We start from the raw sequence: 12,857 nt of genomic DNA on the forward strand, positions 1-12,857 counted from the left end.
CCGAGGTCGAGGGAGTCTGGTTCTCTACGGTCGACCCTCGGGGCATCCCGACCTTAGTCGAGGAAAAGTATTGTCCGCTTCGGGGATCGGGGATCGTCGACCGCTCCCGGGGGTCCACTTTGTGGCGCCCCGGGTGGAACCACCCTTTCCACCCCTCACGGCTTCTTCCCGAGGTCGAGGGAGTCTGGTTCTCTACGGTCGACCCTCGGGGCATCCCGACCTTAGTCGAGGGAAAGTATTGTCCGCTTCGGGGATCGGGGATCGTTGACCGCTCCCGGGGGTCCACTTTGTGGCGCCCCGGGTGGAACCACCCTTTCCACCCCTCACGGCTTCTTCCCGAGGTCGAGGGAGTCTGATTCTCTACGGTCGACCCTCGGGGCATCCCGACCTTAGTCGAGGGATCCTTGCGTCAAGCCGATGTTTCATCGTCCTCCGATACTTCTCGAGGTCGAGGGAGTTTGGGACTCTACGGTCGAGTCTCGAGGCATCCCGATTTTGGCCGGGGAATCTGAGGATCACAGACGGCCCAACATTAGAAGAGAATTACAGTCATCAAGATAAGAGAATTATTTGCAGAAAAGGAACTGAGTCCATTGTCCTGATTGTCTTGAACCCCTAGGGGTTTTACTGGTAGTACATTCGTAGATTCTCGGAGTTCCAGCTTCGCGGGATCAGGGTCCCCTCTAGGGACTTTAATTTATACGCCCCTGGTCGTTGCACCCGGGCGATTTGATACGGCCCTTCCCAATTTGGGGCGAGCTTTCCTTGCTCGGTCGGTTGAGAAGCCTCGGCTCTCCTGAGGACGAGGTCCCCCACTTTGAAGAGCTTGGGTTTAACTCTGGAGTTGTAGTATTGGGCCGTTCGCTGTTGGTATCTCGCCATGCGGACCCGGGCAACCTCTCTTGTCTCTTCGATGAGGTCCAAGTTGCTCCTGAGCTGGGAGGAATTGGTGTCGGGGTCGTAATGCTCCACCCTTGGAGAAGGCAGGCCGATCTCCAACGGGATGACGGCCTCAGTGCCGTATGCTAGGTTGAAGGGGATCTCTCCCGTGGGCAGTCGGAACGTGGTCCGGTACGCCCAAAGGACATTGTACAAGTCCTCGACCCACTGTCCTTTGGACCGATCAAGCCTAGCCTTGAGTCCCTGCAAAATAGTGCGATTAGTTACCTCAGTTTCTCCGTTTGTCTGGGGGTGAGCGACCGAGGTGAAACGGTGATCAATGCCGAGCTCAGAGCAAAATTTTCTGAAATGAACATTGTCAAATTGTCGACCATTGTCAGATATAAGGATACGGGGTAGTCCGAATCTGCAGATTATGGACTTCCACACGAAGTTCCGCATCTTTTGCTCGGTGATCCGGGCGACGGGTTCGGCCTCGACCCATTTGGTGAAGTAGTCGATGGAGACGACCAGGAACTTTCTCTGTCCGGTGGCCAGGGGAAAGGGCCCCAGGATGTCGATCCCCCATTGGGCAAACGGCCAGGGGGCGATGATGGAGGTCAGCAGGGCTGAAGGTCGGTGCTGGATATTGGCGTTTTGTTGGCACCGATCGCACTTCCGGACGAAATCCGTTGCATCCTTCTGGAGTGTGGGCCAATAATATCCTTGTCGCAGGACCTTATGGGCTAATGCCCGACCCCCCAGGTGATTTCCGCAGATCCCTTCATGGACCTCTCGGAGGGCATAGTCCGCCTCGGAGGGGCGGAGGCATCTGAGAAGGGGAGAAGTAAATGATCGCCGATAGAGTCTATTCTCGTACAAGACATACCGGGGGGCCTGGCGCTTGATTCGGCGAGCTTCCATCTCATCAAGAGGTAGAGTCCCGTCTTGGAGGTAGCAGACGAGCCCATCGATCCAGCTCGGCTCAGAGTCGATGCACATGGTGGGCTCGGGTTCCTCCGTGCTGGGGATCTGAAGGTACTCGAGCGTTGTTCCCTTGGAAAGCTTGCTCATGCGAGAGGTTGCCAATTTGGACAGCTGGTCTGCCCTGAAGTTTTCCGCTCTGGGAATGTGCTGAATACTAAAAGAATTCAGGGTAGATGTGAGTTCCCGCACCTTTTGGAGATACTTTTGCATGGATGGCTCTTTAGCTTCAAAGTCTCCTTGAATCTGGTTCACTACCAGCTGGGAGTCGCTGAAGGCCGTCAGGTCTTCCACTTTCAGTTCTTTCGCCAGCTTGAGCCCGGCGATGAGGGCCTCATACTCGGCCTCGTTGTTCGAAGCCGGGAACTCGAGGCGCAAGGCTTGCTTGGCCACCACTCCGTCTGGACTGGTGAGGATGAGTCCGGCTCCACTACCCCCCGAGGTTGAAGACCCGTCCGAGTGCAGGACCCATGGCTGCCTCGGGGCTTCCTCCGCGGATACGGGTGGCAACTCGGGGTCGTCCGGCAGGGTGCACTCCATGATGAAGTCGGCGAGTATCTGAGCCTTGATAGCCGGCCGGGGTCGATACTCGAGGTCGAATTCTCCGAGCTCGACCGCCCATTTGGCGATCCTCCCCGCACGATCTGACCTTTGCAGTATTTGCTTCATGGGCTGGTCGGTCAATATAGCTATTGTGTGGGCTTGGAAGTAAGGCCTGAGTCTCTGAGCCGAGATAATGAGGGCGAAGATGGTCTTCTCGAGCTTAGAATATCGGGTCTCGGCATCCCTGAGAATCCGGCTGGTGTAATAAACCGGCTTTTGGAGCTTGTTCTCTTTCCGGACGAGGACTGAGCTTACTGCAGCAGGGGAGACGGCCAGGTATAAATAAAGGACTTCGCCCTTTTGAGGCTTGGTGAGTAGCGGGGGAGAGGCCAGAAGGCTCCGGAGCTCTTCAAAGGCCTGCTGGCATTCTTCTGTCCACCGGAAGTCTTTCGGCCGTTTGAGGCTCTTGAAGGAGGGGAGGCAGCGCTCGGCTGACCGAGAGACGAACCTTCCCAAGGCGGCAACCCGCCCCGCGAGCCGCTGCACCTCCTTAACTGTCTTTGGAGGCGACATCTCTTGCAGTGCCCGGATTTTCTCCGGGTTGGCTTCAATTCCGCGCTGGGTCACTATGAAACCCAGGAACTTGCCCGAGGTGACCCCGAACGCGCACTTCGCTGGGTTGAGCTTCATTCGTTACCTCCTGAGTTTGGAGAACGTCTCGTTGAGGTCGGCTATGTGGTGTTCTGCCGCTCGGCTCTTCACCAGCATGTCGTCCACGTAGACCTCCATGTTCCGGCCGATCTGGTCTTTGAAAATTTGGCTGACCAGTCTCTGATAGGTGGCCCCAGCGTTTTTCAGGCCGAAGGGCATCACCTTGTAGCAGTAGGTGCCCTTGTCAGTGATGAAGGCCGTCTTCTCCTCGTCTTCTGGCGCCATTCGGATTTGATTATACCCTGAAAAGGCGTCCATAAAGGTTAGCAGTTGATGCCCCGAGGTGGAGTCGACGAGCTGGTCAATGCTTGGGAGGAGAAAGCTGTCTTTCGGGCAGGCCTTGTTCAGGTCGGTGTAGTCCACGCACATGCGCCATTTCCCGTTGGCCTTCTTGACGAGGACTACGTTGGCGAGCCAGTCCGGGTAGGAGACCTCCCGGATGAAGCCGGCTCCGAGGAGTTTGTCCACCTCCTCAGCCGCAGCTGGTTGTCGTTCCGGGGCGGAGCCTCTTTTCTTCTGCTTTATAGGCCTGCTAGTTGGTTTCACCCGGAGTCGGTGGACCATGACCTCGGGGTCAATTCCCGGGACGTCCGCGGGCGACCAGGCAAAGACGTCAGCATTATCCCGCAGGAAGCTAACGAGGCGATCCCTCTCGCGGGCGCCCAGGCCAGAGCCGACCTGCACAGTTAGCTCGGGGAGATTTTCTTGTAATGAAACTTGAACAAGAAGCTCACCGGGCTCTACTTGCTTCTTCCAGAGGGTGTCCCTCGCATCGAGGGTTTCTATGGGCAGCGAAGGGCCTGTTGGCTGGGTCGCCGCCTCGGTTGATTGCTTTACTCCGTGGGCCGCCACGTAGCATTGCTTGGCGACCAGCTGGTCTCCACGGGACTCGCCTACTCCTTGGCCGGTGGGGAACCGCATGAGCAAGTGGCGGGTTGAAACCACGGCTCGAAGGGCATTTAGCCCTGGCCGCCCAAGGATGGCGTTGTAGACTGAGGGTAGACGGACCACCAGAAAGTCCGTCCTCACAGTGCTCTCCCGGGGGGCGAGGCCAACTGTGACAAGGAAGCTGGCCTCACCTTCAACCGGGACCGAATCTCCGGTGAACCCCACCAGCGGGGCATTGATTCTCCGGAGATTTCCTTCTGTCAATCCCATTTTTTGGTAGGCATGATAATACAAAATGTTGGCCGAGCTTCCATTGTCAACTAGGACACGCTTTACATCAAACCTATTTACAACCATTGAGATGACCACAGCGTCATCGTGAGGAGTCTCGACCCCTTCTAAGTCCTCGTCCGAGAACGAGATGACTTCATTAGTGCGGGGGCGTTTCGGGGATGCTTCCTGGGCGACTGCTCCTGCCGAGGCCCTCCCGATCATGTTAATGGTGCCGGCAATAGGCCTGTTGTCGTCCGGATCTTCGGGCGGTACAGTGTTCTCCGCCGGCCTTCTCTCCTCATGTCGGTTCCTTACGAACCGGTTGAGTACTCCCCGTCGGATGAGTGCTTCTATCTCGTCCCGGAGCTGGAAGCAGTCTTCCGTGTCGTGCCCACGGTCTCGGTGGAAGCGGCAGTACTTTCTGGGATTTCGGAGAATTTCCGTGTCTCGCATTGGGGGCGGGGGTCGGAAGAAGTCCCGACCCTCGATCTCCATCAGGATCTCAGCCCGGGGAGCGTTGACAGGCGTGTAGTTCTCGTACCTCCCTGGGTACGTCCGAGGCCGTGGTGGAGACCTCGGTCGGGGAGGTGTCCTCTGCCGAGGTCGCTCCTGCCGCCGTGGTGGGCTCCTCAGTCGGGGGAGATTCTTCTCTCGGCGGGGCGATCGGCTCCTTTGTCGGCCGCGCTCCTCGCGGCGCTTCTTCTGCTTCTTTGAGGCGGGCTCAATTGCTCCCCGCCTGGAGGCGACTGCCTCCTCGGCCTTGGCATACTTCCGAGCTCGGGCCAACATCTCGGTGAAGTCGGCCGGAAAGCTCTTCTCGATGGAGAAGAGGAATCGGTAGGAGCGGACCCCTGTCTTCAGGGCCGACATGGCAATCGACTGGTCGAGCTCGCGCACCTCCCAGGTGGCGGCGGTAAAGCGGTCCAGGTACTCTTTGAGGGACTCCCCCTCCTTCTGTTTGATGTCCAGGAGGGAGTCTGACGTCTGTCGTTGGCATCGGCTGGCAGCAAAGTTGGTGGCGAACTGCCTGCCGAGCTGCTCAAAAGAGGATACCGTGTTCGGCTTCAGTCCAGAGAACCAAAGCCGAGCGGCCCCTCGGAGGGTTGCTGGGAAGGCCTTGCAAAGTATGGCCTCCGAGGACCCTTGTAGGGCCATAAGGGCCCTATAACTCTCCAAGTGGTCGAGAAGGTCGGTGATTCCGCTGTAGGGTTCCACCTGAGGCATTTTGAACCTCGCGGGAACCGGCTCATCCTCGATCTGGCGGGAGAAGGGGGACTTGATAGTGAACTCAAAATCCCCCTCTTGTCTTGCCTTCTTGCTGTGGAGTGCCGCAATCTGGCGCTCCAAATGCTCAACTTTTCGGTCGAGCTCCCCCACCCATGGGATCGTCGCTGTGGTTTGCGTCGGTTCACGGTGGCCTGGGGCTGATTCTGCTTCAGAAGGCTGGAGCCTCCGGTCGAAGTCTTCCCCCGGGAGCTCCCTCCGGGGAGAAGCTCGTTCTCCGTTGTTGGCTCTGGAGGAGCCATGCAGGTTCTGGCTTGGGAAGGCCGGGCCATTGGGGAGGCACTCCGGCGGGACCTGGGCCCGCGGGGGAAGTATAGGTAAGGCCTCCTCGCGCCGTAGGCCTTGAACGGCGGCGGCCAGGGCCTGGACTTGCTGTACCAGGGCATCGAACTGTTCCGGCTGGACCTGAGGAATCGGGTCAGCCGGAGTTGGAGAATTCTGGACGGAGCGTCCAGGACTTTGCGGGGGGCGCCGGGAGACGTTGGAGGCTCCTTTACTTCTCAACTTCATGATCGCTACTCGGGCCCTTCCTCTAGCGCCAACTGTTGCTGGAAATTGGACCCGGAGGCAATCTTCGGTCGAGGAGAGGGAGTGGCGAGGGGTCACTACGGCGGGACGGCGACCGGTCGGCGGGCGGCGCCCTCCTTCTGGGGCGGTCGGAGAGAGGGAGCAGCAAGTCCACACGGCGGGGCGGCAATCCGTCGGCGAGCGGCGTCCTCCGTCTAGGGTGCCTGCAAACAAGCCGGTGGCCGGGTCTTCCGGCGCCGGCCCTCCGACGCTCAAGTCAGGGAGGGGGCAAATTATGTTGAAGAGGAGCCAAAGTGTTTTTAGAGTATCTAATTTTTCCAACCCCCCGCCTGAGAAGCCAAGGTTCCCTTTTATAGGCGGGGGTCGGTGTACCTGTGATGTAACGGGGCGAGGCCGTAGTACGGCTCGGCATGCTGTCCAGGTCGACGCACGATCAGGCGAATTATTGCGTCGGTGTCGGAGGTATGGCCGAGATCAGAGACTTATCACAGTCGACTAGACTCTGCTGGGCTAATTTGCCGTAGAGAGCTGAGAATCCGTAGATGATAGGAGCCATGCGCATTAAATGCGGAGTAAGCCGGAGATCCGCATTAATTGTGGAGTAAGCCGGGGATCCGCATTAATTGTAGAGTAAGCCGGGAATCCGCATTAATTGTGGAGTAAGCCGGGGATTCGCATTAATTGTGGAGTGAACCGGAGGGTTACAGTAGCCATACGCAATAAATGCCGGAGGGGCGTCAGGGTATGGTCCTCGGCCGGACCTCAGGGGGGTATGACCGTAGTAGGTGGCTGACAAGAGTAGATTTTGAATATCAAGGTTTTCCCAGACCGGAGTCCTCCAGGTCGGCCGTCTTGAGGTCGGGCGTTCCGAGGTCGGACGCCGACTTCGGCTGTCCAGGGTCGGTGATTATGTGGCTTCTTAGGGGCATTTGTGTCATTTGGGGAAAAATCTTATTCCCCCAACAAGCACCATGTTAAATCTTGTTTATGAGCTAGACTAGAACGGTTTTCTCAGATTCAAGACGAACAAATCATGGTGCGGGAGACATGTGATTAGACGACAAACCGTTGGAATTGCGCCTTGCTAGCGCAGTTGACTGCTACGTATTATTACAGGAATAAAACCGTTGGAATTGTGCCTTGCAAATCATGGTGCCTCTTTGTCGTCCCCAAGGAATAAATCAATACCTTAATTACGATGCATAATTACAGGAATAAAACAAATAAAAACTTCTATATCGTATTATTTTATAAGTTCTTTTAAAGAAATACCGGGTCTTGCTTGTTTTATTTTTTGCTCCTGATTTTTTTAAAAAGGCAAATGATAACCATCGCCCCGGGGAGCGATGGTTAAGAAATATTAATTGCTTCCAAAAGACAACTTGTTCCAGGAATATTAATTGCTTCCAAAAGGCAGCTTGTTCCAAGGATATTAATTGTTTCCAAAAGGTAGTTTGTTCCAAGGATATTAATTGCTTCTAAAAAGCAGCGGGGAGAAAATGTAATAAAGGTGGTTAGAGATTACATTTTCTATCCCTTAACCCGGGATGATTAGTGGGATTCAAATTATATGTTTCATTTTTCAAACTCAAGGTTGATCATTTTGAGTAGTTGATAAAGATATTGAATTTTACTAGTCCATGTTTGGATTTTAATTGATTCTGCTTTTTGATTGAAATTTTAAAGTGGAAAAGTTATTAGTACAGTATTTGTTGGCTATAATGGTGTATCTCCATTTGTTAATTAAAAATTACTAAAATAGCATCATGTCACCATGGGCAGAGTAGGCACAAAAGCAGTCATGGTGGTATGCACTGAACCTTGCTATTTTATTTTTATTCTCTCTTAATGGGCAGAGCAGGAAATGGAAAAAAGATGGGAGTATTTCTTTATTCTCTCTTAATAACTAGTTACTTTTATGATTATTATTTTTATTTTCTCTTTCCATTTAATATAATATTGGAAGTATATATTACATTAAATGAAGATTCTACTTTAATTCTTGGAAAAAATGTAGTGAAGGTAGTTAGAGACTAATTAATATTCCTTAACTATCGCCCGGGGGCGATGGTTAGCGGGATCCTTTTAAAAAATCGTTTAAAAAAAACCAATGTTAATAGATGGGAAATAAATCATCTATCCGATTTCTGTCTCATCATGCAATTAGCGATGGAATAAATTTGGAAGAAAATACTAAGATCACAAGCCAATTAAACACCCTCAAAACCCACTCAATTGGATTTCTCATCTAAACTCGGCCCTATATGTCTCCTTAGCTCAGACGTCTACCCAATTCCCTAATTGGGTTTCTCTCGTTTGCGCACATTCTTGCCCCGATGTGTTTGATGGAAAGTCGCGGTTGTATCCTTCATGCGAAAGATGGATACATCTTCCTTCCCGCCCATCCATCGACCGTGGATCATCCACTGCCTAGATCTCAAATAGCTCCGATCTCCATCACTCATCTACCTGCATTGTTCTCAAAGTGAAATTGGAATAGTCCGACGGTTGATGGGCACATCATTCCTTCTCATGAAGCATAAAACCAGACAATATATCGTCCATCTTGAAAATTTATAACCGTCCTCAACCTTTTAACCCGCTGTATTAGACACACACAACATGATAACCATCGAGATGTTGACGTATTGCCTATCCAAATATACCCACTACATTAAGCACAATGATGCAATAAATGATAGCCGTCTATTTTCGAGAATCGTCTATTTCAGAGATGACGACATGTCACCCATCTAATTATACAAGACTCTTTGTGGTGCAAAAATACCATCTATTTTAGAGATGGCCACATGTCACCCATCCAATTATGCAATGCTCTTTGTTGTGCAAAAACACCATCTATTTTAGAGATGATGACATGTCACTCATCTAATTATGCAAGACTCTCTGTAGTGTAAAAATACGGATCCCTCGATGTAGCCAGGAGAGATGCATGGATGCCCAGCTGGGGCCCGCAAGGGAGGAGGGCGGGAAGTTTCGTGGGGGCTGATGCCACCAACGTGCTGCACATTTAGTGATGCCACCGTAAAAAACGTGCGGCACGTTGGTCTACTTCCCTTTCTCCTATCACATCAAAAAGATATATTTTTTTCAAGCTAATTTCCTTTGCCTGCCTTTTACACATACTTCTCCACAAATAAATTTAGATGAATTTATCGCCTCCCCTTCAATCAAGAGAGAGAGAGTAGTTTTTGGAGCCCCTTCAATTAAGAGATAGAGAGATAGCAGTCCTTGGAGCGCACAAAGCTGCCGAAACTATGGATGAGGAGAGCATAATTAGCACAACAACACAAATAGATTCTGATCTTGAAGTTCTTCCGGACGAAGTCCCACCCTTTCGCATAGCCATAAATCCTATATTGCTTCAATCAGCAAGATCAGGGGACAGAAGAATTCTGGATGAGTTACTACGACAAGGAGATACCTGTTGCCTCCTTGGAGTTACACTGGAGGGGAACACAGCCCTCCATATAGCTGCTAGCCGAGGACATCGCGAGATTGCTGAGATTTGTCATAGAGAGATCTCTCTTTTTACAGCACCAAACACGAGGCTGGACACTCCATTGCATTGTGCTGCAAGGGCTGGGTATGACGAGGTGGTCACCTCCATCATCGAATTTGCAAAGCAGAAAGGGATCGAAGAAAGAGTGCTGCGGGCGAGGAACAGGGACGAGGCGAATGCTTTGCATGAGGCTGCCAAATATAACCACGTGGGCGTGGCCAGTGTACTGATGGACGAGGATGTCGGACTAGCATCTATGTTGAACGAAGCTGGCATGTCTCCGCTCTATCTGGCCATCGCGATCGGATCCCTCGATGTAGCTAGAGCCTTGCTACAATCATTCTCCATGGAGATTGATTCTCCAGCATATTACGCCGGCCCTAACAAGAACACGGCGTTGCATGCAGCAGTCCTCCTGAGTCCAGGTAATTGAGCGCTTGACCTACATACTGATCACGCATTTTTTTTTTTTTTTTTTGAAGAAAAGGTGAGTAGATCACTACCATTTCATATGAAGTGTGAAACCACCATTTGATTTGTAATGATCATAATACAAAAGAAACAAGAAAGCTATATCAAACAATACAGCAAAACAAAGCCATTCTGAAGCGTGTAGGCAACCGCTGTACACACCCAGCAAAACATATCAACATTACCTACAGAAAAATTAATGAAATAAAGAAAAGAAAAGTACGACCACCTAGGAATCTTTCCCTCAACCTTAGAAGATCCAGAAAGCAGGAATTAAGCGACTACTAAACGCAATTATTCACTTGGAAGAACCCAGGCCTTAAGAGATTGGCCTTTTTTCCCCTGATGATAAGGGAGGCAAGATTGCCAACTGGCTTTTATTGAAATTAAGGGATCGGCCCAAAAATGAAGTAGCTGGGATGTTGTCAGGACCAGATGTGATCGAGTGGATCGGTTTGGCCCCCTTCTTAGTTGGTGCTGTTCCTGCCCATTTTGACTTATAGAGGTTCAGTCGCCAACTTTTGGTCACCATGTGTAGCTTCCCTCGTAACAAATAACAAACTTTGATTTTTTCTTCTCTTAATGTTCTTGTGATTATTCGCCTTTTGACTAAATATTTTAATAGATGCATAAGCAGAGTATAAAGCAAGTATATGCATGGAAGACAATGCTCCATCTTTTAATTTGTGAAAGCACCATGAACATTGTATAACACAAAGTACTTACGATACCTTTCATGATGCTTACGTGATAGAAATTACACGAGACTTATTGGTTCGGAAGCCAGAGCTCGCCAAAGGTGTCGGTTTCTTGGGGAGAATTCCTCTTCATTATGCAGCTTTATATGGTCATCATGATACGGTGGAGCTATTATTAGAGCGACATCCCTCTACGGCCTATCTTTCAGATGCCGATGGCTCATTTCCCATACACATGGCAGCTAGTAAGGGAAACGTTCGTATACTTCAACAGATTTTAAAACAGTGCCCGGATATAGATGAATTATTAGACAAGGAGGGAAATAATTTTCTTCATGTCGCTTTCAAATGTGGAAGGTTAGATGCGGTCAAGAAAATTATCTCCAGGAGACCGGATCTCAGTAAGCTGTTAAAAGACCCGGATAACGACGGAAATACGCCGTTACACACGGCTGTTAAAAACGGTGCCCAGGGGAGCGTGCATTTTCTTCTCCGGGACAAAACCGTATGCGTCGACGTTATCAACCACGACGGCTTCACCCCTCTCGACTTGGCGTACGGAATGTTGGATAATAAAGACCTGCAATTCCGGACGGTAAAACTCTTAACGATCTCGTGCATGTTTTGCTTGCCATACATCACAAGCTGTAGTCTCTCTCTCTCGCGCGCGCACACATGGACACGAGAACATAGAGAGATTATGCTTGGAGCATAAGCACTTTTTCTTCAACTCACATATATATAAACGCCCTAGATAATGAGCATTCATTTCTTACGATATTTTTTTAAACTCAATCTTTCAACTAATCTCCCTTTTTATGTTCTAAAATTTTTCTTGTACTGTAGAATACAGCAGAAGTTTGCATTGCTAGCTGCCTGGCTTTAACAAAGGCTCCGACCAGTCCCCGAGAATTGCGCGATTTAGAAAGCGGTGAATTAACCGGTGATGAGACCAAAGAGAGACTGTCCGGCGACGAGGGCAATGAAATCGGGAGACATGTGAATTTCGCCAGAAATCTCGGGATTGCTACGGTGTTGATTGCTACGGTCACATTTGCTGCTGGTTTCACCCTCCCCGGGGGGTACATAGATGATGATCATCCAGGCCGTGGCACAGCAGTTCTAGCAAAAGAGTATGCCTTCAAGGTATTCCTAGTCTCAGATGCCACCGCGTTGGTCTGCTCCATTGTAGCCACATGCTGGCTTATGTATGCAGGAACGTCGATAGTTGATACACATACTCGCATACGAGCCCTTTGGGGGGCTATAAATTGTCTATGGGTGGCATTTGCGGGCATGTGCACTGCATTCGCCATGGGTATATATGTAGTGTTGCCTCCCAGCTGCAAGCGTATCAGCATTCTTTTATGCATCACTGCTCTCGGAGCCCCTCTTTTAGCTCAGATGGTGGCAAATTGTAACCTCCTTAGTTTGCTGAAAACAGTAATAATCAGGCAAGGGTATAGACAATGTATTTGCCCAACCATACACCCGCATGATAAGAAACGTCTTGGTCATGCTTTGCTGCCGCCCGGTGGACGTCTCTATACTTTGCTGCTCGAGACATTGGGCCTTTATCTTCTCTTTTTCCTGTCAGCGATGCTCTAGGTGTGTAAAAATCGAAACTATTGGAAGCAGCAGTTGTCAGCATGCATGGCTGACAGAAGTCCAAAAATAGCTTGTGGATTGCATCGGGAGTAATATTTTAATTATTTTTTATTTTTCACATGTAAAATCTTCTGTCTCTATGCTAAAAATATTAGCTTTTATGGACGTGGCAATGAAATGTTTGTTCTCTTGCTCTCTTGTAAATAGAATGGAAAAGAAAATGTTCTCTTTTTTTAACCTTCTTTGACTGAGCAGAGATTACAGCTTTACTTGGTTTTGAGATAGGATTAAATGATGAAGGCCAGCACTGAATTAAGTTTACAATCTTGGTACCGGATTATCTACGAATAGTCAACCAGTATATTCCATACTGATTATCAGTATGGCATATATTTTGATACCAGCACTCGATATGGAGAAGATATGGAATCTCAACAACTGATCCAAATGGTTTGATACGGCTCGTA

At 50.4% G+C, this 12,857-nt stretch overlaps 1 protein-coding gene across 1 annotated transcript; it reads left to right on the forward strand.

Moving 5' to 3' along the window:
- The first annotated feature begins 9,317 nt into the window (after positions 1 to 9,317).
- LOC103696466 (protein ACCELERATED CELL DEATH 6-like) lies at positions 9,318 to 12,594 on the forward strand. Its single transcript, XM_039120287.1, has 3 exons — positions 9,318 to 10,038; positions 10,839 to 11,377; positions 11,629 to 12,594. The coding sequence occupies exons 1-3, from the start codon at positions 9,369 to 9,371 to the stop codon at positions 12,388 to 12,390; spliced, it is 1,971 nt and encodes a 656-aa protein (XP_038976215.1). The 5' UTR covers positions 9,318 to 9,368; the 3' UTR covers positions 12,391 to 12,594.
- The last annotated feature ends 263 nt before the right edge of the window (positions 12,595 to 12,857 follow it).

The sequence above is a fragment of the Phoenix dactylifera genome, unplaced genomic scaffold, assembly GCF_009389715.1.
Source record: "Phoenix dactylifera cultivar Barhee BC4 unplaced genomic scaffold, palm_55x_up_171113_PBpolish2nd_filt_p 000771F, whole genome shotgun sequence".
Classification (NCBI taxonomy): domain Eukaryota; kingdom Viridiplantae; phylum Streptophyta; class Magnoliopsida; order Arecales; family Arecaceae; genus Phoenix; species Phoenix dactylifera.

Bases quoted from the DNA above. Each gene is read 5' to 3' on its own strand.
- LOC103696466 (XM_039120287.1), top strand. From the start codon at position 9,369: ATGGATGAGGAGAGCATAATTAGCACAACAACACAAATAGATTCTGAT. The intron at 10,039-10,838 runs GTAATTGAGCGC...CTTACGTGATAG, and splicing joins AGCAGTCCTCCTGAGTCCAG to AAATTACACGAGACTTATTG. The intron at 11,378-11,628 runs GTAAAACTCTTA...CTTGTACTGTAG, and splicing joins AAGACCTGCAATTCCGGACG to AATACAGCAGAAGTTTGCAT.